The sequence below is a fragment of the Benincasa hispida genome, unplaced genomic scaffold (assembly GCF_009727055.1).
Source record: "Benincasa hispida cultivar B227 unplaced genomic scaffold, ASM972705v1 Contig737, whole genome shotgun sequence".
Lineage (NCBI taxonomy): Eukaryota > Viridiplantae > Streptophyta > Magnoliopsida > Cucurbitales > Cucurbitaceae > Benincasa > Benincasa hispida.
In genome coordinates, this window is record NW_024065081.1 from 35,421 (window position 1) to 60,785 (window position 25,365).

Below are 25,365 nucleotides of genomic sequence, written 5' to 3' on the forward strand. Positions count from 1 at the left end.
TCACTTTTGGCCATTGATATTCATTGCAATCTCTCCTTTGTACACATCAATCTGAGCTCTCCCAGTGGAGAGGAATGGTCGTTCCAAGATAATAGGGACATTTTTATCAGCTTCATAGTCGAGTATGATGAAGTTTACAGGAAGGATGAATTTATCAACCTTGACCAACACATCTTCCAACTTTCCTTCCGGATGAACAAGCGATCGGTCTGCTAATTGGAGGGTCACTGATGTAGGCATGAGTTTTTCGATCTCCAATTGTTTAAAAATTGACAGAGGCATTAGGTTTATGCTTGCCTCTAGATCGCATAGTGTATGCCCAATATAAATTCCTCCAATTGAGCAAGGTATTGTAAAACTTCTAGGATCTCTTATTTTTGGAGGAATGATCGCGTTGCGACCTGCGTTAGAGCCACTATCTCGTACTTCCCTATGCTTCTTTTCTTGGTTATAATATCTTTCAAGAACTTAGCATACGTGGCCATTTGCTCTATTGCTTCAACAAAAGGGGTGTTGATATGCAGCTGCTTCAATATTTCCAAGAAGCGTCGGTATTGATTTTCATCGCTTTTCTTCTTTTCTAGCCTTTGTGGAAATGGAGGTGGTTGCACTTCTTGTGTTGTTGATGGAGCTTTTGTGGTTATTTCTTCTGGTTCTTGTTCTTCCTTCTGAACACTTTCCTCAGACGCATGATCTTCGCCTTGTTGGATTTTCGATTCTTCATGTGATTTTCTTTTTACAACCTTTGCTGTCATGCGTTCACTTCTTAACGTCACCGTCTGGCATTGTTCCTTGCCTTTGTCTCTCATATGGTGAGGAATTTCAATGGTGTTAGGAAGTGCTCCTTGTTTTCTATTATTCAACTCACCTTCAATCTGGCCCATTTGTACTTCAAGATTATGAATGTATGTTGCTTGATTTTGAAGAACTGTTTTATTATTTTGAATGTATTCCTTCAGTAAATTTTCTAAAGAAGAGGATGAGGGTGAATGAGATGAATTGGTTGTCTGTTGAAATCCGTTTGGTCTTTGTTGAAATCCTGGCGGTCCATCTCTATGGGCATTGTGAGCATTGACTTGTGCTTGTTTCTGATTACCACCCTAAGAGAAATTCGGATGGATTCTTCAGTCAAGATTGTATATGTTGGAGAAAGGATTATTTTTAATGAAGTAGACAGATTGAGGATTGCGTGGGCATTCCCAAAGGAGTGAGGTTCTTCACAAAGGACACAATTTTCGTTGTTCATTTGGGAAATCGCATTCACTTGCCTGCCTTTTGCACTGGTCTTTGTCATGTTCATCGCCTGCAACAAGTTTTTCATCGCATTAACTTGTGTTTGTAGAGATGCGATAGCGTCATAGTTCTGAGTTCTGTTGGTTTTGGACCCATATTCATTTTCCTGTTAGTCTTCGTGATTGTTTGAGATTCGATCCAATATATTATTGGCCTCAATGTAAGTTTTGTCTAGAAGTCCACTTGTCGCCATAGCATTCACAGTGGTCTGCGATTCTGAGTTCAAGCCATAGTAAAAGATTTCCATCTGGAGACAATCAAGGAGTCCATTATGCGAACAGTTCCTAACTAGTCTTTTGAATCTCGCCCATGCATCGTTGAGTGTTTCTGATTCTCCTTGTTGAAAGTTTGTGATTAACCTTCTTCTCTTTGCATTTTTCATTGGTGGGAAGTACTTTTTCATAAACTTCTCTACCGATTGTTCCCATGAAGTTATCTCCTCTGGTTCAAGCGAATACGATCGTTTTCTAGCTTCGTCGCATAGTGACAATGGAAATAGTGTAAGTTGTACTTCCTATGGTGTGATGTTTAGAAATACAAAGGTGTTGCATATTTCGATAAAACTCCTCAGGTGAGCGTGGGTATCTTCACCACGTCTTCCCCCAAATTGCCCAACCGTTTGAATCATTTGAGGCATTATGGGCTCCATTTCAAATCTTGTTCCATCCAAGGGCGGTCGCATGATTTCTAGAGAAAAATCATACAAGTTGGGTGATGCATAGTCTCTGATGGGTCTATTGCGATCATTTGCCAACAAAATTGGGTTGGCGATTGCTTCATTGTGATTATTTTCTTCTCGTAGTTCCTCCAGGTGGTTTTGTTGTTCGGCCATCCCATGAGCTCTGTTTTGTCTTCTTCTTCGGTTGGCTCTCTGTCTTCTGCGAAAAGTTCTCTCTATTTCTGGGTCGTATACAACCTCAATAGTATTTTCTTCGCTCACACAACACTTTCATCTTTCTCGCAGTCAAGGTATAATACTCCAGAAGGTCGAGGTCTACAAAAATCAATAAAAATATCTTTAGCACACTTAGTTACCGCAATCCCCAGCAACGGCACCAAAAACTTTATGTGTTATGTACATGCGATGAAATAATAATGCTTACGAGATTTAACGCTCAGTTTTCTTTAGTCAAACCTAAGTGCAAATTTACCCAAAGTTCCTGGTGAGTCCAGGGTTGAACGCAGGGATTGCTTGTAAGCACGTGATGAAACTAAAAATATGATCTTAAAGTGAGTTAAAACGTTCAAAAAAGTGATCGAATAAGCAAACTTAAACCTAAATATGCAATGAGGATTGTGTTTAAAATGAAGCAGTGTGAGTTGGATAACAGTATGCGATAGGAGGGTTGAAAAGAATTTTTATGAACATTTTCTAAACAACTAGATGAAGTATGCGATCAAGCTATACACTCAATGTTACGATCAACACTTCTCAGTGTTCTTTGCCGCATTATCTTATCTCTAAGATGCATGTGATAGGTGTAATACGTAAAGAATGTACTTATTTCTAAGGAACATTTTCTTTCGTTTTATGAGGTCTTAATCTAAATTCTTTCAAACTTAGATTAACTTTACTTAGAACAATTTCTCAATTGATTCAAGTAACAAATATAAGCATGCATAAAACAAGTTGATCACATGATTTCTCAAGTTATTTAGTCGTATTAGTTACAATCTTCTCAACTCATTAAGCGATTTAGCTATGCATGATATTGGTGAAAGGGATAGACAAGATATATAATATGTATTCATACTGCAATTCTGAATTTGTCAATACAAAAAATGCAATACAAATACACAAACAAAGAGAAAGGGTTAGAGAGTCAAATCGTGGTTCGCAATGTCTTGCTTCCTTCGACTCATTTTATAGTTGCTTCACTTAGATGATTGAACAGTATTATCTTCTTCTTTCCCTAAAATCCTAAGCTCTCGCCAAGGAGTATCTATGGAAAATTGACAAGGGTTTCCAGCATAATCCATTCTCAGGGTATTCTTCTCATCTTCCACAATGTATCCCCCGATATATGTCATGATGTATATTAATGTCCTCTCTGCATGGCATTTGCATGGGTATTTATAGGCGTTCACGAGCACTTCTTTTCTCAAACTCATGATTGCTTTAATGGGATGCACTAAATTCTATATCCTGTCGCACCGTCTACAACGTATTAGTGGTTCATTGAATCTTCAACAAAGTTTTCCCGTCGGCCACCAACGCAACTTGTGATGTGACACCCACTGCCCATGTCATGTCAAGCCTCAATGCTTGTAGCTTATGCGATCGTCTTTCCTTTTCTTCTCAAGAAAATTCTTGCTTTGAACGCATCAGTGGGTATGCGATCACACAATTATCAGACTGCTGAAGGATATTCTGCACAGAAGTAGTTAAATTAGTTTGGAACTGAAATATGTTATGCATTAGAAGTATGTGATCGCATGCCTTGTTTTTTGTATAGATTTTTTGGTAAAAATTATCTAAATTTCATGTCTTTGCCTTATTATTTTAAATGAAAGAGATACAATAACTTGTATTTTTACATGTTATCAATGGTCACATATATACTTATTATTTTGTTTTGATAATGCTAGTGAGTTTGCATCCCAAATATTTGATAATTGATTGGGATAAATGTTGAAAATTTTGTAGCTTATGTTCAAATAGTAAAACTTTTAGATATGTATGAGATCACGTTATTATGTATGCTCAATCAATGACTAATGAGCTTATGGCCAGGAGCCAAATATATTTCATATGTAAGATATGCAATAAATATTTAAATTGTTCGACAACAACAATTAAGATGATGGAGCAATTAGAATCTACGTTGAAATTGATTTTACATCAATTAATTACTTTGAACCCCTGACGGGTGGATTGTTTACTACACAATTTAATTGTTATTATGAGACAAACTTTCCAACAGTAGGGGGAGGAGTTAAGGAAAAGTTGGAAAACTAAATTGAATAAAATACATAAGTATTGTCTCATTTTGATCATCATATAGATCACTTTGAACCAGAAGTTTAAAAGATAATTCATTTGTGAAATATTGTAAATTAATACTAGGTGCATTTACAGAACATTTACAGTTGCAAGAAAGTGACTAAGTTATATTTAATGGTTGTGTACACTATCTAAAATTGATATCCCAATGTAATACGTTGTCAATACTAATGAGTCTGCAACATGCCTAGAGTGTGATAGATACTTTGGTTCCAAAGATAAAGATCCTCGAAAAGATAGTCAATAATCAAAATGACTCAGTTAAGAATATGGATATTCTAGAATAAATCCTAAATATGAGCACTCATAAGAATCTTGAAGTAAATGAATATGATAAAGCGATATTGATAAATTATATGTCATGACAAGAAAAAGATGGACCATACTTGAATAAGTTGACAACATTTTTGTATACAATGTTACTCACGATATTATTTATGTAAATGAGTATTATATACTCTGATATACTGGAAAAAAATGTCGCGACATAGATAATGATTGACTTATGAGGAAAGAAATGATATAATAGAAATAAACTTATTTGTCAAATGGTGATAACTAGTAGTTCAAACATTAAAGAACGTCAAACATGTGGGATACAAGTGAATATTTGTAAGAAAAACAAATAGAACGAGGTTACACTATATAACGTGAGACAAGTTCCACAATTCTCACAAAGAAATGGTATTGATCATAACAAGACATATTCTTCTACAGAGGATACAATACCACGAGATATCAAATTTATCTGATTGTGTATGAAAAGCTTAACATACATCTTATGGATGTGGCTAGTCATTATATATTTATATGAATCTCTTAATAACCATATCCCTAAAAGATTAGAGGTACCAAATTCATATAATTCAAATATTAAAGAATCATATATAAAACATTCCTGAAGAATGTGATATAATTATTTTATTAAATATAGATATAAGGGTATAAAAATAACCCCTATTTGTCCATATGCTTTATTAAAGAAATCACAACCTGATATTTATTATATATATATTATTTATATATATGTTGATAATTTAAGCATAAACTTCTGAAGAGATTTCAAAGACAAATATAATTTCTTAAGAAATAAATTAAGATGATAAGTTTTGTCTTAGCTTGCAAATAAGGCATAAAGCAAATGGAATTGCATCAATGTATACATATAATATCTTACATAGATTAGTTCCACCATTGAACATTCCTATGATGGTTCATTCAGTTAGTGTGAAAAGTTTATACCATCTGATGTAAAAAAGATAATGAACTTTGGGTCCCGAAGAATCATAATTTTTGGGAAATAAGTGCATTAATATCTTTATTAGTTTATACGTTACCTATCATAGCATAAATATAATATTTCTCCAAAGAAAGATATTGGAGTAGAACTAAAAATATGTTATGTTTTTATTTGAGAATTAGTTTAGATGGATTTATTTTATTCTCATAAATCTAATTGTGATCTAGTTGATTGTGAAGATGCATGCTACTTATCTAACCTATAAGAACTAGATCTTAAACAGGTTACTTAGTACATAGAGAAATTTTTTTGTATTATGGCAATTTATGAAGCACATCATAACTACTTTAATCATGTTAAAATATTGATGATGTACGAGGCTAGCCAATAGTGTTATTATATGAAGATGATAAAGCATAAAGTATTAACATCATTATTCAACAAATTTTTTCAAAAGACGACTTGGGAGACTTATTGATGAAGGTGTTACCTGCAACAACATTTGAGAAGTTAACACACAACATTTGTATGTTACTACAAAAAAAAATACTCTCCCGATGCCTAAAACAACCGTCGGGAGAGAGCATCTCTCTCGACTACATAAAAGGCGTGTCGGGAGTTACTGATAACTCTCGATGCTATATTATTGTCGTCAAGAGTTCTCAAGAGTGGGACCTATATTCCAACACATTAATGAAAACGTTGGGAGATAGATTTTAAAACCCCAGATTTGCTTCCTAATTGCAGATCTACCTTTCTTCTTCAAACCGTAGAAAATCAATCATCCGTGTGTTGCCTCCCTCTATTCGTCCGCCTCTCAAATCATCGTCTATCGTTCGCCTTTCAGATCTTCATCCATCGCCTCCTTCTGTTCTCTTCGTCATCTATTCATCTGCAGCTGCACTCTCAAATCCAACGTCCATCGCCTCCCTCTATTCTCGTTCGTCACGTCTCTGCTTAGATATTCTCCCTCTCAATTGGCTTGCTTCTCCATTGAAAGGTAAGCTTCTTCTCATTTTCAAAGTACTAATTTGTGTGAAAAAAGACTTGTTAAACTTTTGATTTTTTAGTTTAATTAGCTAAAATTTCTATTTCAAACTTAAATAGATTGATTGTTTTAGAGGAGTAAAAAAACAAATTTGTAAAGAAATGTTGATTTTTTCAGAGAAGTAAAGAAACAAATTTGTAAAGAAATGTTTGTTGAACTATAAATGAATTTTTTAAAGAAACAAAATTTTGAGAAGTAAAGAAACAAATTGAATATGTAAACTTTTGTGGGTTGGTTTTTTTAAGGTCGCATAGTATTATGGTCATAATTAGTAGAAAATATAGTATGAGATACATAGAGAGAGTCCTAAAAATGTTTCAAAAGTTATAAGGCTCACACTACTTTGTAATAGATTTATGTTTATATATCTAGCAACAAACTTGTTGTGATAACCAATAATGGATGCATATGATAGAAGGTAAAAAAATAAAACCAAGTCAAAATGAATTTGTGGGGGCATATTTTTAAAATTAGTTTTCAGTTTGTGTCGAATGGATTAAAATTTAGTAAGTTTTTATATCTAATAAGTTTTTGAACTTTCAATTTTATGTTTATAAGTATCCAAGCTTTTAAAAATTTATAATTAATCTATACACTTTCGATTTAGTATTTAATAAGGCATGGACATGTTAATTTTATGTCTAAAAAATCATTGACATGTTTGACATTTTTTAGAATTCACAGACTTAGAAATAAGTTAAGATTATAATGATTTAGTTTTCGTTGTTAATATATTATTATGATTTAAAAGGTTTATTTTTAAGGATGAATAAAGAATGGATTTACTACAAATTATTGGTGGAGTTCGAGTGGATGAATCCAATTGAGGAGGTTACTTTATACAGAGTCGACGTTGATCCTACAGTTGTGGAATGACCAATTATTCGGCATGTTGATGATGATTTCATAAATGATGATGAAGAGTAATTATCTCCCCATAATAGTTCAAGTGCTGACGAATAATTTGATTTAGATGATGACAATGACTAATTATATATCTACTCACTTCTCTTTCTCTGTTTACACATATTTAATATTTTTTTGTTTTTGTATAGATATGATGTCAACCAGTAACAGGCAACATGAGGCAGAGTAAGAATTCCAGGAGATGGAGATATATCCTCACACATGATCTTCTGTGAGTGACACTTCGGGTTAGTATTTGTACACATCTTCTGTTGACTGAAATATATCCTAAACTCTTTTAATTTCTAATCCTCTGATAGTAGCTCTCCATCCACTCAGAAGAAATGCGAGCACTCACGGAACATCGAGTTGAAAAAATACGTCAAAAAAATGGGTGAATTCCAATCAGGATCAAAGAAGGGGAGAAAAGGCCGGTTTGTCAACATTCGATATGATTTAGTAATGCACTTGGTGTCACCATTAGATCTGCATTTCTAGTACGATGTTGTACTCTCATTGATGTTCCAAATGGATTTGTAGAATTGACTAAGAGTCAATTGTTGGTAAGTTTATAAGTTTGTTCTTTTATATTGTCATAAACATCATATATGCTAATTATTCCTTAATTCTTTTGTAGCCTTATTTCATGCTTGATTTATCTGACTAAACACTTAATAATTTTATCGAACATAAAATGTAAAACTCGTTCAAAGAATTCATAGTAGATTTGCACAAACATTACAGGAGATATAGCAACCCTCAACAAGCACGTGCTAACCCGCCTAGCTGGCTTAAGAATAGATTAGAAGATTGACATTTTTTGTGTGACCATTTTCAGAGTAAAGAATTTCAGGTTATAATAATTGAGGACGTCTATCATTTATTTCATTTACTATTATGGAATATCTTTTTATTTTTTTTGTTTGAATGTAGGAAATTTCGGAGACGAATAGGAAGAATAGAGAGAAATTACCGTTCGACCACATAGGCATATCAAAGTTGTTCCTGCAAATTCAATCTGAGTTGCATGAAAAACAAGGTCGAGAAGTAGGATGTTTGACCTATTTAAAGAAACACACTCTAAAGATGACATGTTTGTGAATCGGGCAGCTGAGGATGCACATGTAATCAATTTGTTTTGTTTTCATTTTATTTATCATTCGTAAGTTCAGTCACTCGTACTTACACACTTAATTAAAATATGCAGAAACAAAAGTTAGAGTTACAATCCAACCCCACTCTAGAAGGTTCCCAAACAGTAACAGATGATGAAATTTGTGAGATTGTTTTGAGTAGACGACCCAACCATGTAAAAGGCCTAGATTGGGGCCCTAAACCTAAGTCAATGAGAGGTAGCAACTCATCGAGTTCTCATTTACTCAAGGAATGGTAAGTAGGGAGGTGAGGGAATTGAAAGCCAATGTCGAACAGTCTCAATCGAAGATTAAGGAACTTGAAAACGTTCAAAAATAAATAGAAAGGATCATGCAAGACAAATAGAAGAAATGAAAAAAAAATGATTGATGATATGATACAATCACAGAGAGAAGGGCCATCGAATTAAGTACGATTACTTTATTATCTAGTTGGCCAACATGTTGCTATCCTGCATTTATGGTAGCAAAGTAGTTATGTCTTGCTAGTAGCTTTATGATAATGAATTGTTGGTTATCCTAAAGTTATGGTAGTCAAACAACTGAATTTTAATGTGTTTTCTGGAGTTTTTGTTGTTTGTAGGGGTTTATGAAATTAGAATGTTGTGTGTGGTAGGTTGAGATTAGTTATAATTGTTTTGAAGTTCAACTTAGAATTTTTTGTTTGTTTATGGAAGTTTATGAATTTTGAATATTGTGTGGGATGAGTTGAAATTAGTTATCTTTCTTTTGGAGCTCAATTTGTGGTTTTTGTATGTTTGTGGAGGTTTAAGGTTGAAAATTGTTGGAGTTAACATGCAATAAGCGGAAGCAAACAAAATTAGTAAGCACTATAATTCATCAATTTTAGCAATTAAGAAAGTATGTAGATAATAGAAAATAAGATTTGAAGATATACCTTTGTAAAACTCCTTCAATCTATGAACTCAGCTTGATTCTTTACTCCAAAATGATATAGACCACCACTTGATCTTCCCTACTATTCTCTAGGACCTTAAATTGGGTGGTGGAACCCAAAAATAGCTGAAATTTGAGGGAATTTTGAGGGGAAAACGAGTTTTTTGGTGTTTTGGAGTTGAATAACTCTTCTTCAACAATTTTTCTGAATTTCAGCAAATCCACTCTCTCTCAACTTAGTTGAATAACCTTTGTTTTGTTCAATAAGTTCATGCAACTATCTTGCATGAGGAGGTGATGCCAATCCTACTCAATTTGAATGGAAAAATGAGCGTTCAAAGTTGGAAAATCCCACTTAGGGTATTTCCCCCATTTTTAATTGAATTTTGAATTAAAATTCAATTTTTATGGAAAAAAATAATAATAATAGTAATTCAATAATCAATATTAATTTTAAACAGACAATTAATTTTACATAAAACTAATTTCAAATAATTAATTAAACTAATTTAATATCAAATATCAAATTAATTAAAAACCATTTTCCTAACATGAATCCTCATTCATGTAAATAATATTTCTCATATTTAAATATTATCCAATTTTCAAATCTCAATTAATTCGACAATTAAACGTGTAATTATATCGTATATAATTACTAATTCCCTTAATTTGAATTTGAACGTTTCAAATTCTCTCATCACGCTATTCTAAGGTTTAATTCGTTTGTGAGCTAGTAGAGGGACCTAATGGATCTAAAGATCATGGGCTCCAACGATCCGAGATTAACCGGCTAAACTCTTTAACCTAATTAACCAACATTCGTTAACTACCGGGTTACTCCACTAAAGCCCAGTAGTTGCGCTCCTAGATATATTTGTGTCCACTCGATATAACCATAATTAGTAAGTCAATATTTACAAGTTGTTTGTAATAACGGTTGGGTCAAAAGCTGTTTTACCCCCGAGATTATATCTTCTTCCTTAAGTCCCATTGATCCTCTAATGAGCAATTGGTTTGTGATCCAATCACTAAACTGAGTCCCTCTCGGGCCAATGAAAGGGTGGAACCCCTTGTTCAAGACTCGAAATCAGCACGTAATGGAACAACCTCTCTACTATCCCTAAAAGCGAGTAGGAGTGAATTTCATCTTGCACCCTATGTCCCCAACTATCTACTCGGTCTTATCCATGAAATAGAAGGCTTATTGAACCGGTGCTGTTGAGCCAACCCTCACCCATGCAAATCAAAGGATAATCCCGAATAAACAGAAGTTCATAATTAGTTCAAGATTAAGGTCAAATTACCTATGTCATCGTTTTGAAATGATCAGTCTTAAACAGTAAATAACGTTATAAAGTAAGAGTGACTTATTTATTGTTTTGATCTTATACAAACTCTTTGCATTAAATGCTCCCACTTGCATGTCTCCACATGAACGAATCAATATCATTTCGTATGTAGCACTTTACAACAACTGTAACATCTACAAAGTGGGTCACATTCGATAGTGTTCACAGCATAAGGTACTCAACCTTATCCATATACTATAGAGCATTTTGGCTATTTACTCGAACTTGATTCACTCTTATGTCTCTACATAAAGTTCAAGTACTCATGTAATAGTCATGGATCTTAGTTTATTGGATTTAGGTTATTTCTAAAACGAAATGAGCACTTCAAACATTCAATAACAACTTTATTGAATCAAACTTCAATAACATCTATATTGATTAACAGAATAAGTCTTGAAAGTATGTTGATTTTATTTGTTTTGTAGAATTGTAGGATTCATCTTATGACTTTTGTTTGTTTGTGAAAGTTTATGAATTTTGAATGTTCTGTGGGATGGGTTGAGATTACTTATCTTTCTTTTGGAGTTTAACTTTTGGGTTTTGTGTGTTTGTGGAGGTTTAAGGTTGAGAACATGTAGTCTTGGAAGTGTGTTGACTTTTTTTTTTTTTTTTTTTTTTTTTTTTTTTTTTTTTAATTTCAAATTTTTTTTTTTTTTTTTTTTTTTTTTTTTGTAGAATTGTAAGATGCATCTTATGGCTTTTGTTAGTTTGTGGAAGTTTAAGATTGAGAACATATAGTCTTGGAAGTGTGTTGATTTTCTTTGTTTTGTAGGTTGTATGATTCATTTTATAATTTTGTTTGTTTGTGAAAGTTTATGAATTTTGAATGTTGTGTGGGATGAGTTGATATTAGTTATCTTTCTTTTGGAGTTTAACTTGTGCTTTTGTGTGTTTGTGGAGGTTTAGGATTGAGAACATGTAGGCTTGAAAGTGTGTTGATTTTCTTTGTTTTGTAGAATTGTATGATTCATTTTGTTTGTTTGTGGAAGTTTATGAATTTTGAATGTTGTGTGGGGTGGGTTGAGATTAGTTTTCAAATGAGGGGTTGAGAGTTCTTCTTACATTTGATCTTCATATATATAATAATGTTTTCTAATTAATGACCTCAAAGGGCATTGTCCCTACCAAGTCAAAAGATTAAGATCTAGAGCTAGCCGGCAGTTACGCATCCAGGACCCTTGACACAAATAGACGCATCAGAGTTTTTCGCTAGGTATTTGACCAAATAGGATCCTCCTTTCCTCTCCCCAGCCATTTGCCATTTCGGGTTAAGAAGATGAATTGTAGGTAAACTACTGTTTGGGAGATGCTATTTGGAGATGTCATTACACTTTCTTCTATGTATTCGTCAAGACATATTTGTTTTCTCTCTTTTCTCTCTTTTGTATTTGTTTTCTATGTATTCGTCAATACTTTGTTTTTATTTTTGTTTATTTGTATGTGAATAAGTTATGTTCTTTATGTGTTTTATTTGCTTAATAATGTTCTAGATTTTAGGTTATTCATATAAAAAAAACATAACAAAACAAAAAAAGGCTTGGATAGTGCACAATTTTTTGACGAGGGCATCGAGAGTTCTATTATCTCTCGACGACTAGTCAATCGTGAAGGAAATCGAACTCGAGATTTCCATGAGCAGCAGAAATAAGATCATTCCAACTTACAATCATGAATGAACATTACAAATTACAGTCGAAACAAAAACATGCGGTTATACAATTAATACAGAAATTATAGCATGAACAACTACAGATGAACAAGGAGAAAACTCTATGAACATTTGTAGACTCGTCTCCACGCTTCTTACTCACGAATGCTTGAACATAGCAACCTCAAACGCTCGAACACCACGACTGCAACATTGCACGAACAATTCGCGCACTCGTCTTCAGCGATCACCTCGGTCATGAACTCTTCAGCAACACGAACGGCCTCCACAGAACCTCGATGGTGTCGAGTTAAGTAAGACACCACTAAGAAGGATACCTTGGTATTTCGGTGTGAGAATCCAGAGGGTGGGCTTTGTTCGGACTTGGTATGAGGCAGATAAAGGAGGAAATACCGATTGTGTACACGATTAGGCAAGTGGGAGATGGTGGAGACTTATCGTATAGGTCAATGCCCAATCATTTAGCTAAAGCTATACGATCGTCTAGCAAAAGCTATGTGATCGTTTAGCTCAGTGTCTGTCGCCTACAAACACTACACGATCGTTTACTTGGGCAAGCTATCGCTTAGTAAATACAACACGATCGTTAGCTCGCCCAAGCTCGCGAAAAGCGTGCGTTTTGCGGAGCGTGCTAAGCGATCGTGTACTTTAAGCTTCATCGTTTAACTCGCCCAAGCTGTCGTTTAGTAAATCTATAATTTACTGACGACTCCGTGAGATCCTTTTTGCGAGAGAAATCTAAAAAATTATGAAAAAACTTACTAAAATTAGGAAAACCATTTTTCTTTTAACTCACAGTTACCATGAATTCACCAAAATAACCACCCACTCAATTAGTTATTAAAGAAAAAGAATTAATTATCCAATAATTAATATTATTATAAATATAAATGATAACCAACTTATCATACTACATTTATAACCTATAGTTTTAATATTTCATCTCACGAAACATATAAACCATAGTACTTTTTCTATTCCATGGTACTCAATATAAATCTCATTTACATCAATCCTCTACTAGATGTATCTCATACATCATACCGATTATATCATATAATCAAAATACCTTTTATCAATTTGAACATTTCAAATCAACACCAAGAACTGATCCTCAACTGAATCCATTGAGCTACCAAGGGAACCTTATGTACCTGTAGCTCGAAGCTCTAACGGTACATGAATAACTGACTAAACTCTTTAGTCACGGGATCCACCATCCGTTAACTGTCAGACACTCCAATAAAGACCGACAGTTGAACTCTTCTTACCACAAATATATTATGTGTCCATCTTAACCAATCAGCAGTGCGACAACCCTTCACAGATCGCTCGTAAGTACAACTGAGCCAATAACCGTTATGCCCCTGTAGCTACATCTGTCTCCTTAAGTACCACTGATCCCTCTAATGAACATAAGTCATAGTCCTACTATGACCGAGTCTTCTCTTCCAAAGAGAAGTTGTGGCCACTATGTTAAAATCCTGGAATAAGCCCTTAAGAGAGTAATCTTTCTACTTATCCTTACTTCGGGAAAGGAGTGAATTCCATCTTGTGGATTGAGTTCCCAGCTCCCATATCAAACAAGTCCCCAAAAAGGTAGGTATGTTGAGTTGGCAATCTAGCCACTCTCATCCATACTAATCATAGGACCGCCCTCAAAGGCAAGAGTTCCCAAAACACTCATAATTGAGGTCGTGTCACCTATGGTCGTTTAAGTGAGAAGCTTTGTTTATTGGATATAAGTAAATGCCAAAATTAAATAACACTTATTTTATTCATTAAACAATGTGTATATTTAAAAAACAATGAGACTCTGGGAGAATTAGGACACCAATCCCAACAAATCGTCGGGAGTTTGATTTCAGAAACTGAGTTTCTGAATCGAACTCTTAAACTTCCGACAACGGTAACATCGTCGGGAGATCAAAGAACTTTCGACGTTATACATGAGGTGTCAGGAGTTATCTTAACTCCTGACGATGTGTGTACATGTTGGGAAATGGTCTCCCGACAGGTATGTCCCGACCAAACTTCCGACGTATTTTTTTACCATTTCTTGGCCATTTATAGCATCGAAAAAGTGATGTTTTCTTATAGTGTGTGACAACCAAGAGTATCAAGTGATGTTTTCATGGGGGGAAGTAAATGTGCTACACTCTTTTTTCCTTGATTATGGTTTTGTCCCACTGGGTTTTCCTAGAAAGGTTTTTAATGAGGCAATTATTAAAGTATATAAATGATGTACTCTTTTTCCTTCACTAGATTTATCCCACTGGGTTTCTCTTAGTAAGTAGTATTTTTTTTTTTTTTTTTAACATACTATGGATATATAATAGGGAGTATTGTAAATGTAATATTGTAGATCCATAACCTATTTATATTACAACAAACCCATAACCTTCATATGTTATCCAATCCCATAACCTCCTCCATTAACTCTTACCTTGTAACATACACTCCATCATGTCCTACAAAAAGGGTTGTAAGGTGCCTTTGTAAAGGACATTACAACTAAGTTCAATATTAGCTCTTTACTTCTTCTCTTCTACTTTTCTCTCTTGTCTTGCTTTCATTGATATTTTGTTGTTCATACTCTTTTTATTTCATCAAAATTATAATTCTTTTAGAAAAGTAGATATTTTAATACAAACTTACACAAAGATTTTCAAAAATAAAAAAATGAGCTAAAACTAATGAGCTAAAACTATTTATAAGAATAACAAAATTTTCTACATTCCTTATTACCTAATTACAACACAGATGGAATACCAAAAATACCCACGTAATCCAAGCCCATGTCATACCCAAGCCCATCAATTGTCGATTATTTCAGCACAATAACTTTCATCTTTTTTAACCCGCGCGTGATTCAATTTCACCATATTGTTAATATGGAGACATGTGAGTGGGGGTATCCTGTATAAAGAGTTTATACAAGATAGGACTGTGAAATGATTGGTTTCTCTTTATAACACCGTTACTTGAAGAAGCCAATATTTCACTAGGATGACCATAGGTGACTTGACTTTAATTCTGAGTGAGTTGTGAACTCCTATTTATGAGGGCAATCCTTTGATCTGTATGGGTGAGAGTGACCGTGTTAGCCAACTCAACTGGCCTACTATTTTGGGGATTTGTCCAAGTAAGGAGCTAGGAACACATCTAAACAAGAAGAAATTCACTCCTTCCTGATCATAAGGAAAGTAGATAAATTTCTCCCTTAACAACTTATTTCGGGTCTTGAACGATGAGGCCTCAACTTCTCACTGGCTCGAGAGGTGTTAGTTTATAGTTGGACTGTAAATAGTTTGTTCATTAGAGAAATCGGTGGTACTTAAAAAGTTAGATGTAACCATAGGGGTAAAACAGTATTTTGATCCAATTGTAGTTATGAGCAATTTGTGAAGTGCCGACTCACTGGTGATTGGTTATATTTATGGACACAAAAATATATTTATATTGCGAATAGTGCATCTATCAATCTTTAGTGAAGTGATCGGTAGTTAATAAATATTGATTGATTTAATTAAAATAGTTTAATTAAATTAATTTCATATCATTAGAGCTTCTAATCTGTAGGTCCATAAGATCCCCTTGTTAGCTCGCTAAGGACAGTAAAAATGAATGACTTGAATTGTTCAAATTAATTAAAGGAATATTATATTTATGATTGATATAAAGTATAGTGAATTCTGATAGATATGATCTATAATCCAAACTATATTATAAGAGAGATGTATTTGAATGAAATTCAAAATTAGATTTATATGAATTGGATTCATAAAGAGATATATGCATATAAATATGTGATATTTGTATGTTAATTGATTCATTAACTTATATTAAATTTGATTTAGTATATAGTTATTTAATTTGTATGTTAATTAATTAATTAGCTAAAAGGAGGAAAGTGAAAAAAACTTCCTTGTAAATATATTGTTATAACCCTTTTTAGGGTAAGGTTTGTTTTTGTAAAAAATGATCTAGCCTCCACTCTTCCTCTCTAATCTATCTTCTCTAAAAAGAATCTCTCTAAAAATTCCTCCATCAAAAGGTCTTAGAGCCCACATTTTCATTTTTTTTTTATTCCAAGAGAATAACAAGGTAGCCTTAGAGGTGGTATTCTTGTTCGTTGAGAAGCTCGAGATTGTTCATGGCCTTTGGAGGAGAAAACGTGAAGAAGGAAAAGAATCCACAAAGGTGAATTCATTTCTTCCCTTCTTCTTCATCAGAAGCATGTTTAGGTTTTTTTGTATGTTTATCCTTTGAATATTTTCATGAGTCACTGATTTTAGTTTCTCACAAGATCATTTTTCAAAATTGAAAGATGATCACACCCTTTCGTATGAATTGAATTCCCTTCAAAATAGTGATAGAAGATTTTCACATCCCAAACAAATATACATATTCACGCCAGCAAATAAAAAAAAACATACACAAGAAGTAAATTGCAAAATGATAGACAATGATATAATTCTCTCTCTGCCTATCACAGTGTATCTCATTTTAATTTCAATTAACTAGGTCTCAAATTAGCCATAAGTAAAATTCCAAGAAATTGAATTACAGTTGAATTTGAGTTGAATCTAATTTATCTGAAAAGAAAAATAACAATTGAAGAAGAATAAGATGAGGAGGAGGAGGAGGTACCTTACAGATTGAAGAACTGCTCGTTGAGAATCTTGTCAATCTTTAGCGGCCAATCAAACTCTTGTCGATCTTTCTCAATTCAATCGGAGAAGAAGAAGAAGCAGCCAATTGAAGAAGAAGAAGAAGAAGAAGAAGAAGAAGCGGCCAATCAAACTCTTGTCGATCTTTCTCAATTCAATCGGAGAAGAAGAAGAAGCAGCCAATTGAAGTCGAAGAAGAAGAAGAAGGAGTCGATTGTTGAGGATGAAGAACCCGTGATCACAAACGCACAAAAAGGGGCAATTTGGGTATTTTAAAGAAAGTTTAAACATCCCCCTTTTTTTTTCCTTTCCTATTTCTATAAAATAGTTTGGTACTTTTGGCATGTGTGAGAATTTTCCTAGTTTTTTCCTCTGAAAGGTAAACTTAATGATATTACTAATGAAAAATTAAATGAATATAAGTTATAAAATTAACATTTTGATTCATATACTTAAATATTTTATTTCATGCTAGTTCACGTACTTTCAATTGTCCAATCCTAATCTATGTAATTTCAATAAATATTAAATTCAATCATTTAAAGTTGTTTTTTTTCTTTTCGAAATTAACTATATAGCAACAAAAATAAGAAAATATATTATGGAATATATTTTAGAACTTTATAAAAATTATGCTAGCAGAGACTTAAAAAGAAAAGGCATTAAGCTTACATGACGGAATATTTTAAAGATTCATTTAAACATTTTAGAGTATAAAGACGGAATGAAATAAAATCCAAAGTAGGACCAAAATGATGTGTTAACCTAAAATGTTGTCAGATGATATTATATTAAATTTACTTTCATCCATTAGTTTGGTTCCGCGTTCAAACCCTTACAATATTATGAACCAACATATTTTGATTCCATCTTAAATCGTTGATTAACCAAAAAACGTAAGTTAATGGGTGAAGGTGAATTTTATATTACATCACGTACCAAATATATATTAAATAGTTAGCATAATATACTACCTAGTTTAATGGACTGCGGTATTATACTTATGCTATACAAAAGCAGAACTAGTACACCTCAACAATGACCATTCAAAAAATTTATTGAGTTTAACTCAATGATAATTGACGTATTTTTTATTTATGACGACTGATTGTTGTATTATAAAAAATGTTAAATTAAGATCACATTTACCAAATCGTAATGAAAATTGGTGGTTGGAATGAGATTTCATTAACGGATGAATCATAATAGGTCTGAATCGCAAACACAATTAGATTACCTTTGATTGCGTTTACCTAAACTATGAATTTGTCACAATTTACTGTTACCATTACTATTACTGCTTAATTTTAACAGTAATGATAACAGTAACAATAGATGTAACAAATTTATTATTTTCCTACTGTGAATGCAATCTGCAGCCATTGTGCCTAGAGTGTAGGTGCATTAAGACGAGACAAATCGAACCAACTCCAAATTTGTTGGAAGGATTACGAAAAAACCTGAAGCTTGGTTTAAATTTTCAGGAGAAAAATGGCCAAACCTTGACCCACAAAGAACGATGCCTTCGTTGCTTCCTTCTCCAAGGTTCTTCAACTTCTGGAACCCACCTAGACCTCCCATTGCTCTTCTTCCTCTTTCCCCTTCTTCGACATCCACGCTTCCATTTCTCTCTCTCACAGTCACACCCCACAGAATCTTTCCATCTGCCATGGCTATGTCCTTCTCTTCTTCCACTTCCACTCCCAAAACCCAGCTCGACCACGGCGATCAAAACCTCTCGCAAGTCCTCAAATACCACAACCAGACCAAGCACGGCTTCGCCAACTACGCCAGAGGCCCCCATGGCCTCGATTGGGCCAATCAGCCCAACCCCTTCCGCCGCTACATCTCTGCTCCTCTTCTTCCTCTTTCCCATTTCCCAATTCTCAACCAAACCGCCGCATCAGACGATGAACTCCATGAAGCTCCTCTTTATGATTCTCTATTCGTCTCGTTGCCTCCTCCAAAACCCATCTGTAAAGCCACAATTTCTCAATTCTTCTACGACTCTTTGGCTCTTTCTGCTTGGAAATCTACCGGGTTTTCCACTTGGTCGCTGAGAGTTAATCCCAGTAGCGGGAATTTGCATCCGACTGAAGCGTATTTGATTGCTCCGCCTGTAAACTCGCTGTCAGATTGTGGTTTCGTTGCGCATTATGCTCCTAAAGAGCACTCGTTGGAGATTAGAGCTCAAATCCCATCTGGGTTTTTCTCTAAATTCTTCCCTGAGAACAGTTTTCTTATTGGGTTGTCGTCGATTTTCTGGCGGGAGGCTTGGAAGTACGGCGAGCGAGCGTTTCGGTATTGCAATCACGACGTTGGCCACGCCATTGCGGCGGTTGCCATGGCCGCTGCAGGACTTGGGTGGGATGTGAAGGTTCTTGATGGATTGGGCTATGCTGATTTGAAGAAGCTCATGGGGCTGCACACATTCCCTGAATTCGAAGTTCCCTTGCAGCCGGTGAAGGGTTCGTTTCCAGTGATTGAATTCGAGCATCCTGATTGTGTGCTTGCTGTTTTCCCTAATGACGCTGCCGACTTTTCCATGAATTACGAGGAGTTAAGCTCCGCAATAATGAAATTCAGTGAGTTAGAATGGAAAGGAAAGCCAAATTTGCTCAGCAAACAGCACATATGTTGGGATATAATTTACAGAACGGCCATGGCCGTGGAGAAGCCATTAACAAGCGAAAGTAGATCTTTAGTTGAGCCATTTCAGAGCAGTGGGGTTCTTGGTGAACGTATATACAAGGGTTTTACAGGGAGAGAAATTGTGCGGAAGCGCAGGAGCGCAGTAGACATGGATGGTGTTACAACAATGGCGAGAGACACATTTTATCAGATTCTGTTGCATTGTTTGCCTTCAGGTTCTGGAGAAGAGGAGAAGCAAAGGAGAGGATTGGCATTGCCATTTCGTGCTCTTCCATGGGAAGCTGAAGTTCATGCTGCTCTGTTTGTTCACAGAGTGGTGGGATTGCCACAGGGTCTGTACTTTTTTATGAGAAATGAAGATCATTTCGATGAGCTGAAGAAAGCAACCAATTCAGATTTTAAGTGGGTGAAACCTGATGGTTGTCCCAGTGGCCTCCCTCTGTATGAACTACGGAGAGGCAATTATCAGCCACTTTCCAAGCGATTGTCATGTCATCAGGTTGGTTTAACTTAATTTCCATTTGTCTATTTGGTGAATGTTGTTCCTATTTTTGTTGAGAAGTGATATGCATTCAAAACCTACCTAAACTAAACAACCTTCAAGCTTACAAAAATTAGCCATGTTGAAAAAGCTCTGTTAGCTTTGGCCCCCTGATGAGCTCTAACTCGAACCTGTACCTGACATAAACCAAAGGAGAACCTATCAAATTCGCACGTGACGATGCTCATGTCTCGAGTCCATGGCTAGATTTGCTAGAAGATATCTGGATAAGCTGCTTATCAAATCAATTTTTCAATAGTAAACAATCAAACTCAGCAATAATGTCTCACCTGTGCGTACACCCCGTCACCTCACTAGCCGCAGCAAGCCATTCTGCAACTGTTGAATTTTGATTCTATATTCCCTGCACTCTAGTCTTGAACCCTTCAGAATATTCTTGCTAGTTAGAAGTATACATGCAGAATGTAGATGGGATATTGTTGTTGGACCCATTTATTGACGAGATTCAAAAAACTTAACCAAAGTATGGAATATTGCAGCTGGAGACCTTATTATTAGTTATTGTTATCCACGTTGCTTTTCCTTCATAAACCTGATTTTTAAAGATATTTCCACCTTCATAATGTAACTAATTTGTTGTCATTCTGCATGTTGCTGATTTTGGCATCACGTTATTCTGCAAATAATGTACGAAAAATTATTTGTCTAAGAACATATACTGCGGGTTAGTAACAATGTAAATGATGACACACCAGTGCATAGATAAAGGAATCACTGTCAACTCGAGTTTGTCTTCATAGTTTAGCTATATATGATCTTTTTCCATACAGGACATTGCCAGTGATGGTTGTTTCAGCCTAGGAATGATTGCTCATTACGAGCCTACATTACGCGAAAAAGGGACTCACATGTATCCTCGACTCTTTTGGGAGACGGGAGTTCTCGGGCAGGTGTTATACCTTGAAGCACATGCTGTTGATATGTCTGCAACTGGAATTGGTTGCTTCTTTGATGATCCTGGTAAGACAAATGTTGTAATTCTACCGACCTGCTGAAATTTATCGTTCTTGTGCATTTTCGAAATTGAGAAACATCTTGGAGGAACAAAGAAAAAGGTGATAAGAACCGAATCTGAGGAACAACAATAACAGACTGAAGGGATCGGGATAAGATAACTTAAAACAGATCTTTTCCTGATTTTATCTCTGCTTATCTTGACACGTCTTATGCCATAGATCACAGCCAAACTTGCGGTGGTTAAGGATTCATCAATTGACATGAACTGGTATACATTGATGCGAGAGGAGGGTACTTTCCTGCTTTACACGATTGTAGCATGCAATTTGTGTAGGAATTATAGTCCAGAAGGCAAAACAAGTTGGTTGGCACCCAAAAGACAGCCATGGTATAGTAGTCATAGACTATGCTATAAAGTCAGATTGTAGTTTGAATGGTAGGTGGCCAACCTGAGATGAGAATAGGAAAAACAGAAATTATTAAATCCAAAGCTAAAATGATGACTTTCATGTTCGTTTCGATGAGAAAATTTTGGGGAGTGCATTTAGATGAAGCTCCAAGAACTTGAACAGGCTCCAAGTCTTTCAGGCATCAACTAGGCAGAGAGAAATTTAATACATTCATGGATAATAATTTTAATGATATCGAGTCATTCAGATACATAGGCAAATATGCATTATGATGAATACCTTTCAAACTTCTGACATATTGTATTGTAAAAAGTTGATAATTGTCTGTCATGCCTCAGTCCCTCCTCTATTTTCTTTGTTTTGCAGTGCATGAAACGCTTGGGTTGAAAGGATCAAACTTCCAGAGTCTATATCACTTCACTGTGGGAGGTCCTGTCTTAGACAAGCGAATAATGAGCCTACCAGCATATCCTGGGCCCAACGTTGATGCTTAACTGCAAGGTTATTTTCTATCATTGTATAATATTTCAAAGCCTAGGCTTTCATCCTCATAAGCAGAGTCATTTCACAAAAGGGAAAGCAATTTGCTTCTTCCGATAATAAAAGCAGACTTCTTCTGCAGATAACAAGTATTCTCATTATTCTAGCTTAGGCTGAGGTGTAAAAATTTAAATAATGGTCAATCTAGAAAATCACTTGATCAGGAGCTGCTTCATTCTACTGTAGATTCTTGTCTTCCATGGACATGAGAGAGAGAATACCATTGTTTCTCATAGTGCAGAAGCTTATTCCACACACAAACACTCTCCTTAGAAGTTGGATCATATATACTCTCTACTTTTCCTTGCTTGTATATATCAAATGTGTTCTATTATAAGAAACCTTTCACAGGTTGCTATACTTGGAAGTCATTCGTGCATTAGTTCTATAATGATCCTTTCAGTGTAGTTATCAAACACTTTTTTCACAACAAACCTATTCCTTAATGATAAAAGCTTTTATATGGGAGGAAGCCAACAAATCTCCTTAATGTACAATTGAAAAGAATACAGAAAAGACGCCCCAGTTCACTACAAAACTCCTTGGAAAGGATATGCCAGGAGAATGTCAGAAAATGAATAAAATCTGGTGGTGAGTTAAAAGGTAAAACAATGGGTTCTTTTATTAATTCTCAAAATGATTGGTACAATGGCAGCCCTACTTTTAATCATACTGGTTAGGTTGTAGGGTAATGAGCTTAAGTTACAAATACTTACCAAGAGTTAGCAATCTACACTCCTAACTAATCCTAACAAATATAAATTACAAGGAATGCCCGTAAATGTTCCTACATCAGGAAGGGGAGCCATACCATTACACATTTTAGGTTGGCACTTAGGCTATGGGTGGGTGAAAGTGCTTGGTTACAAAAAGGTAATTATCCTACCAACTAATCCTTAAAACTAAACAAAATAAAACCAAGTTAATTACAATAATACCCAGAAAGGATCCTATGTCAAGTGCCCAGCTCGTTATAACTTTTAAATTTGTCTTCAAAGACCCTTCTAAATTCCTTTTTGCTTGAACGAGAAAATAGAATGAGACGAGTTGCCTCGACTTCGTCAGAGGACAACTTTCTTTTATCCACTGGGGCTCACTGTACACCTTACCTGTTCCTATAGCTTGGATGGTTCTGATAATCCTAACATGCGCCATTAGAAGAATCCAATCCATCTGAAGAGGAGAGTCCAGTCTATTTTCCATCTGAGCCTCTTTAAATAGACCATGCCTTCATGTGATAAAAATGTGTAGCTGATCGTTTCATTAAGATGTTTCCTGCATTAAATCATAAGCCAGAACAACATAGTGATGGTTTAAATTGTTGCTGTAATTGCAGCAGAGAAAGAGAGCAAATAAACACTTTCGATAGGAACATAAATGCCACTTAATAGTTGTAGAATGCTAATTCAGCTTTTTGAAGAATAATAGTGATATGAGCCCCTGTCTGCATAAGCAAGACAATTCTAAAGGTCCCTTTCTTTATCATCATGAACAAACTAGGCTGTTATTGGTTGGTTAGAAATTATCAATCTATAGTATGATGCCTATTCTGATGTGAACTATCTACTATGAATTAATAACCCCTATAGATTTTAATTGGACTACTTGGCTTCTTGGTCTCATTTAATTTATTTTACTTCCACCCTAATTGTAGTACGTTCGTGACTTCTGAAGGTATAGCAAGACTAGCAAGCTAAGATTATTTCTAGATGTCTTTTCCATCTCCCAAACAGAATAGACTTCAATGATCTTAAGAGGCTGTCTAGAATCAAGCTTGAAGACTTCAAAAAACTCACTCCAACTTCTTTCAAGGTCGACACCAAGCATTCTACTGAGACAAAATGGTTGATGCATTTTGCTAATGAAGCCATGCCTGTTCCATTCAAGTACATCCTCCTCTTCAATGCATTTAATTTGTATTGCCTTTTTCTGGATCTTTAACAAAACTATTATGATGCAGTAAGTAACATCGTTTTGAATTTTATAGAAAGTCACTAGAGAAGGGGGGCAAAGAATCCAGCCAAGCCAAGAAATTAAAAAGGATACTCTTCAAGTCACCCCCAAAAAAATCTCTGAATATATTTCCTCCAATGGAAGATTATCTGCCTGGTGTTTCAAAATTTCCAGAAAAAAGACAGACAGTACTATTCCACAGAATCCTAGCTCGATTTCTGAAGGGTGAAAAACCCAGGTGCTGTTTGAAACCACTCAATGTAAACAACAATGGAACTAGAAATGCAGAACTTTGCTTGTATTCTAAGTTGACTCTCATCTCATGATTCAGTCGGAAAAGCCTCTAAATTTTGTCTACACATATGTTTCTGTATAGATCTTTCCTAATACACTTCCTGAAACATTGTGGACATTATTTCTCTACTTATGGCCTATAATTCACTTGATGATGACCACCGTTCAAAATTCATTATTATGTATTCGCTTGTATTCTAATACAAGTTCTACTTTTCCATCCGCCACAAGAAAATTCCATGACAAGTCTGTATAGCGGACGGCTTCCATAATTTCAGTCAAGAAAGCCTTTTTCGTCGGAATTTTCGGAGCAATTTCTCTTTGGATTTTGTTAATTACATTTAAAATTAACATTTCTCTCCGGACAGCGCAAAGAATTGAAGAACAAGTAGCCGAATTTCAACCAAACAAACTTAAGAAGAGAAGAAATTTGGTTCACACTACATTTCGTCGGCCTGGAGAGAGCATCTGTTCTTGGAGTGTCTTCTTCTACTTCCGCCATGGCGGGCGATTCTTTCCTGCAGCCGACGCAGGCGGTGCTTCGATTCTTCTCGAACTCCATATTCTCCATAGTCCCAAACCAAAAGATTCTTTCTTAATCGATTGAAACATAGAAATAGTATCTTCCCAAAAAGAGTCTTTACTTGATCGCTCCCTCTTCTTCTGATTTTAATGTGCCATTAATTCAATTTATATAACACGTCATTTTAAACTCAAAAAGTGATTGAACTTGTATGGAAAAATGAATTGAAATTATA

At 35.0% G+C, this 25,365-nt stretch overlaps 2 protein-coding genes and 1 long non-coding RNA gene across 9 annotated transcripts; 1 reads left to right on the top strand and 2 right to left on the bottom strand.

Moving 5' to 3' along the window:
* LOC120069990 lies at positions 1-884 on the bottom strand. The gene is made up of 2 exons (XM_039021838.1): positions 402-884; positions 1-252 (listed from the first exon to the last, which is right to left on the bottom strand). The coding sequence occupies exons 1-2, from the start codon at positions 882-884 to the stop codon at positions 1-3; spliced, it is 735 nt and encodes a 244-aa protein (XP_038877766.1).
* A 5,034-nt stretch (positions 885-5,918) lies between these two features.
* Positions 5,919-17,642, bottom strand: LOC120070001. Its single transcript, XR_005479751.1, has 2 exons — positions 17,220-17,642; positions 5,919-6,563 (listed from the first exon to the last, which is right to left on the bottom strand). It is a non-coding gene; the product is annotated as an uncharacterized LOC120070001 (long non-coding RNA).
* Positions 17,643-18,462: 820 nt separating this feature from the next.
* Positions 18,463-24,736, top strand: LOC120069995. 7 transcript variants are annotated; one of them, XR_005479745.1, is made up of 5 exons: positions 18,473-20,390; positions 21,224-21,413; positions 22,187-22,321; positions 24,035-24,246; positions 24,348-24,736. XR_005479745.1 is itself a non-coding variant. In XM_039021842.1 (4 exons), exons 1-3 carry the CDS (start codon positions 18,759-18,761, stop codon positions 22,312-22,314), a joined length of 1,950 nt encoding a protein of 649 aa, XP_038877770.1. In that variant the 5' UTR covers positions 18,475-18,758; the 3' UTR covers positions 22,315-22,321; positions 24,015-24,736. The 7 variants fall into 7 exon arrangements, 1 of the variants encoding a protein (XP_038877770.1); XR_005479744.1 differs by having other exon boundaries at positions 18,475-20,390; positions 24,015-24,246; XR_005479746.1 differs by having other exon boundaries at positions 18,475-20,390; positions 24,015-24,246; positions 24,352-24,736.
* Positions 24,737-25,365: the final 629 nt, after the last annotated feature.

Excerpts from the sequence above, each read along its gene's own strand:
- LOC120069990 (XM_039021838.1), bottom strand. The coding sequence starts at position 884 with ATGGGCCAGATTGAAGGTGAGTTGAATAATAGAAAACAAGGAGCACTT. Across the intron at positions 253-401 it reads AGATAGTGGCTCTAACGCAG|ATCGAAAAACTCATGCCTAC; the intron begins GTCGCAACGCGA and ends AAACAATTGGAG.
- LOC120069995 (XM_039021842.1), top strand. The coding sequence starts at position 18,759 with ATGCCTTCGTTGCTTCCTTCTCCAAGGTTCTTCAACTTCTGGAACCCA. Across the intron at positions 20,391-21,223 it reads AGCGATTGTCATGTCATCAG|GACATTGCCAGTGATGGTTG; the intron begins GTTGGTTTAACT and ends TTTTCCATACAG. Across the intron at positions 21,414-22,186 it reads TTGCTTCTTTGATGATCCTG|TGCATGAAACGCTTGGGTTG; the intron begins GTAAGACAAATG and ends TTTGTTTTGCAG.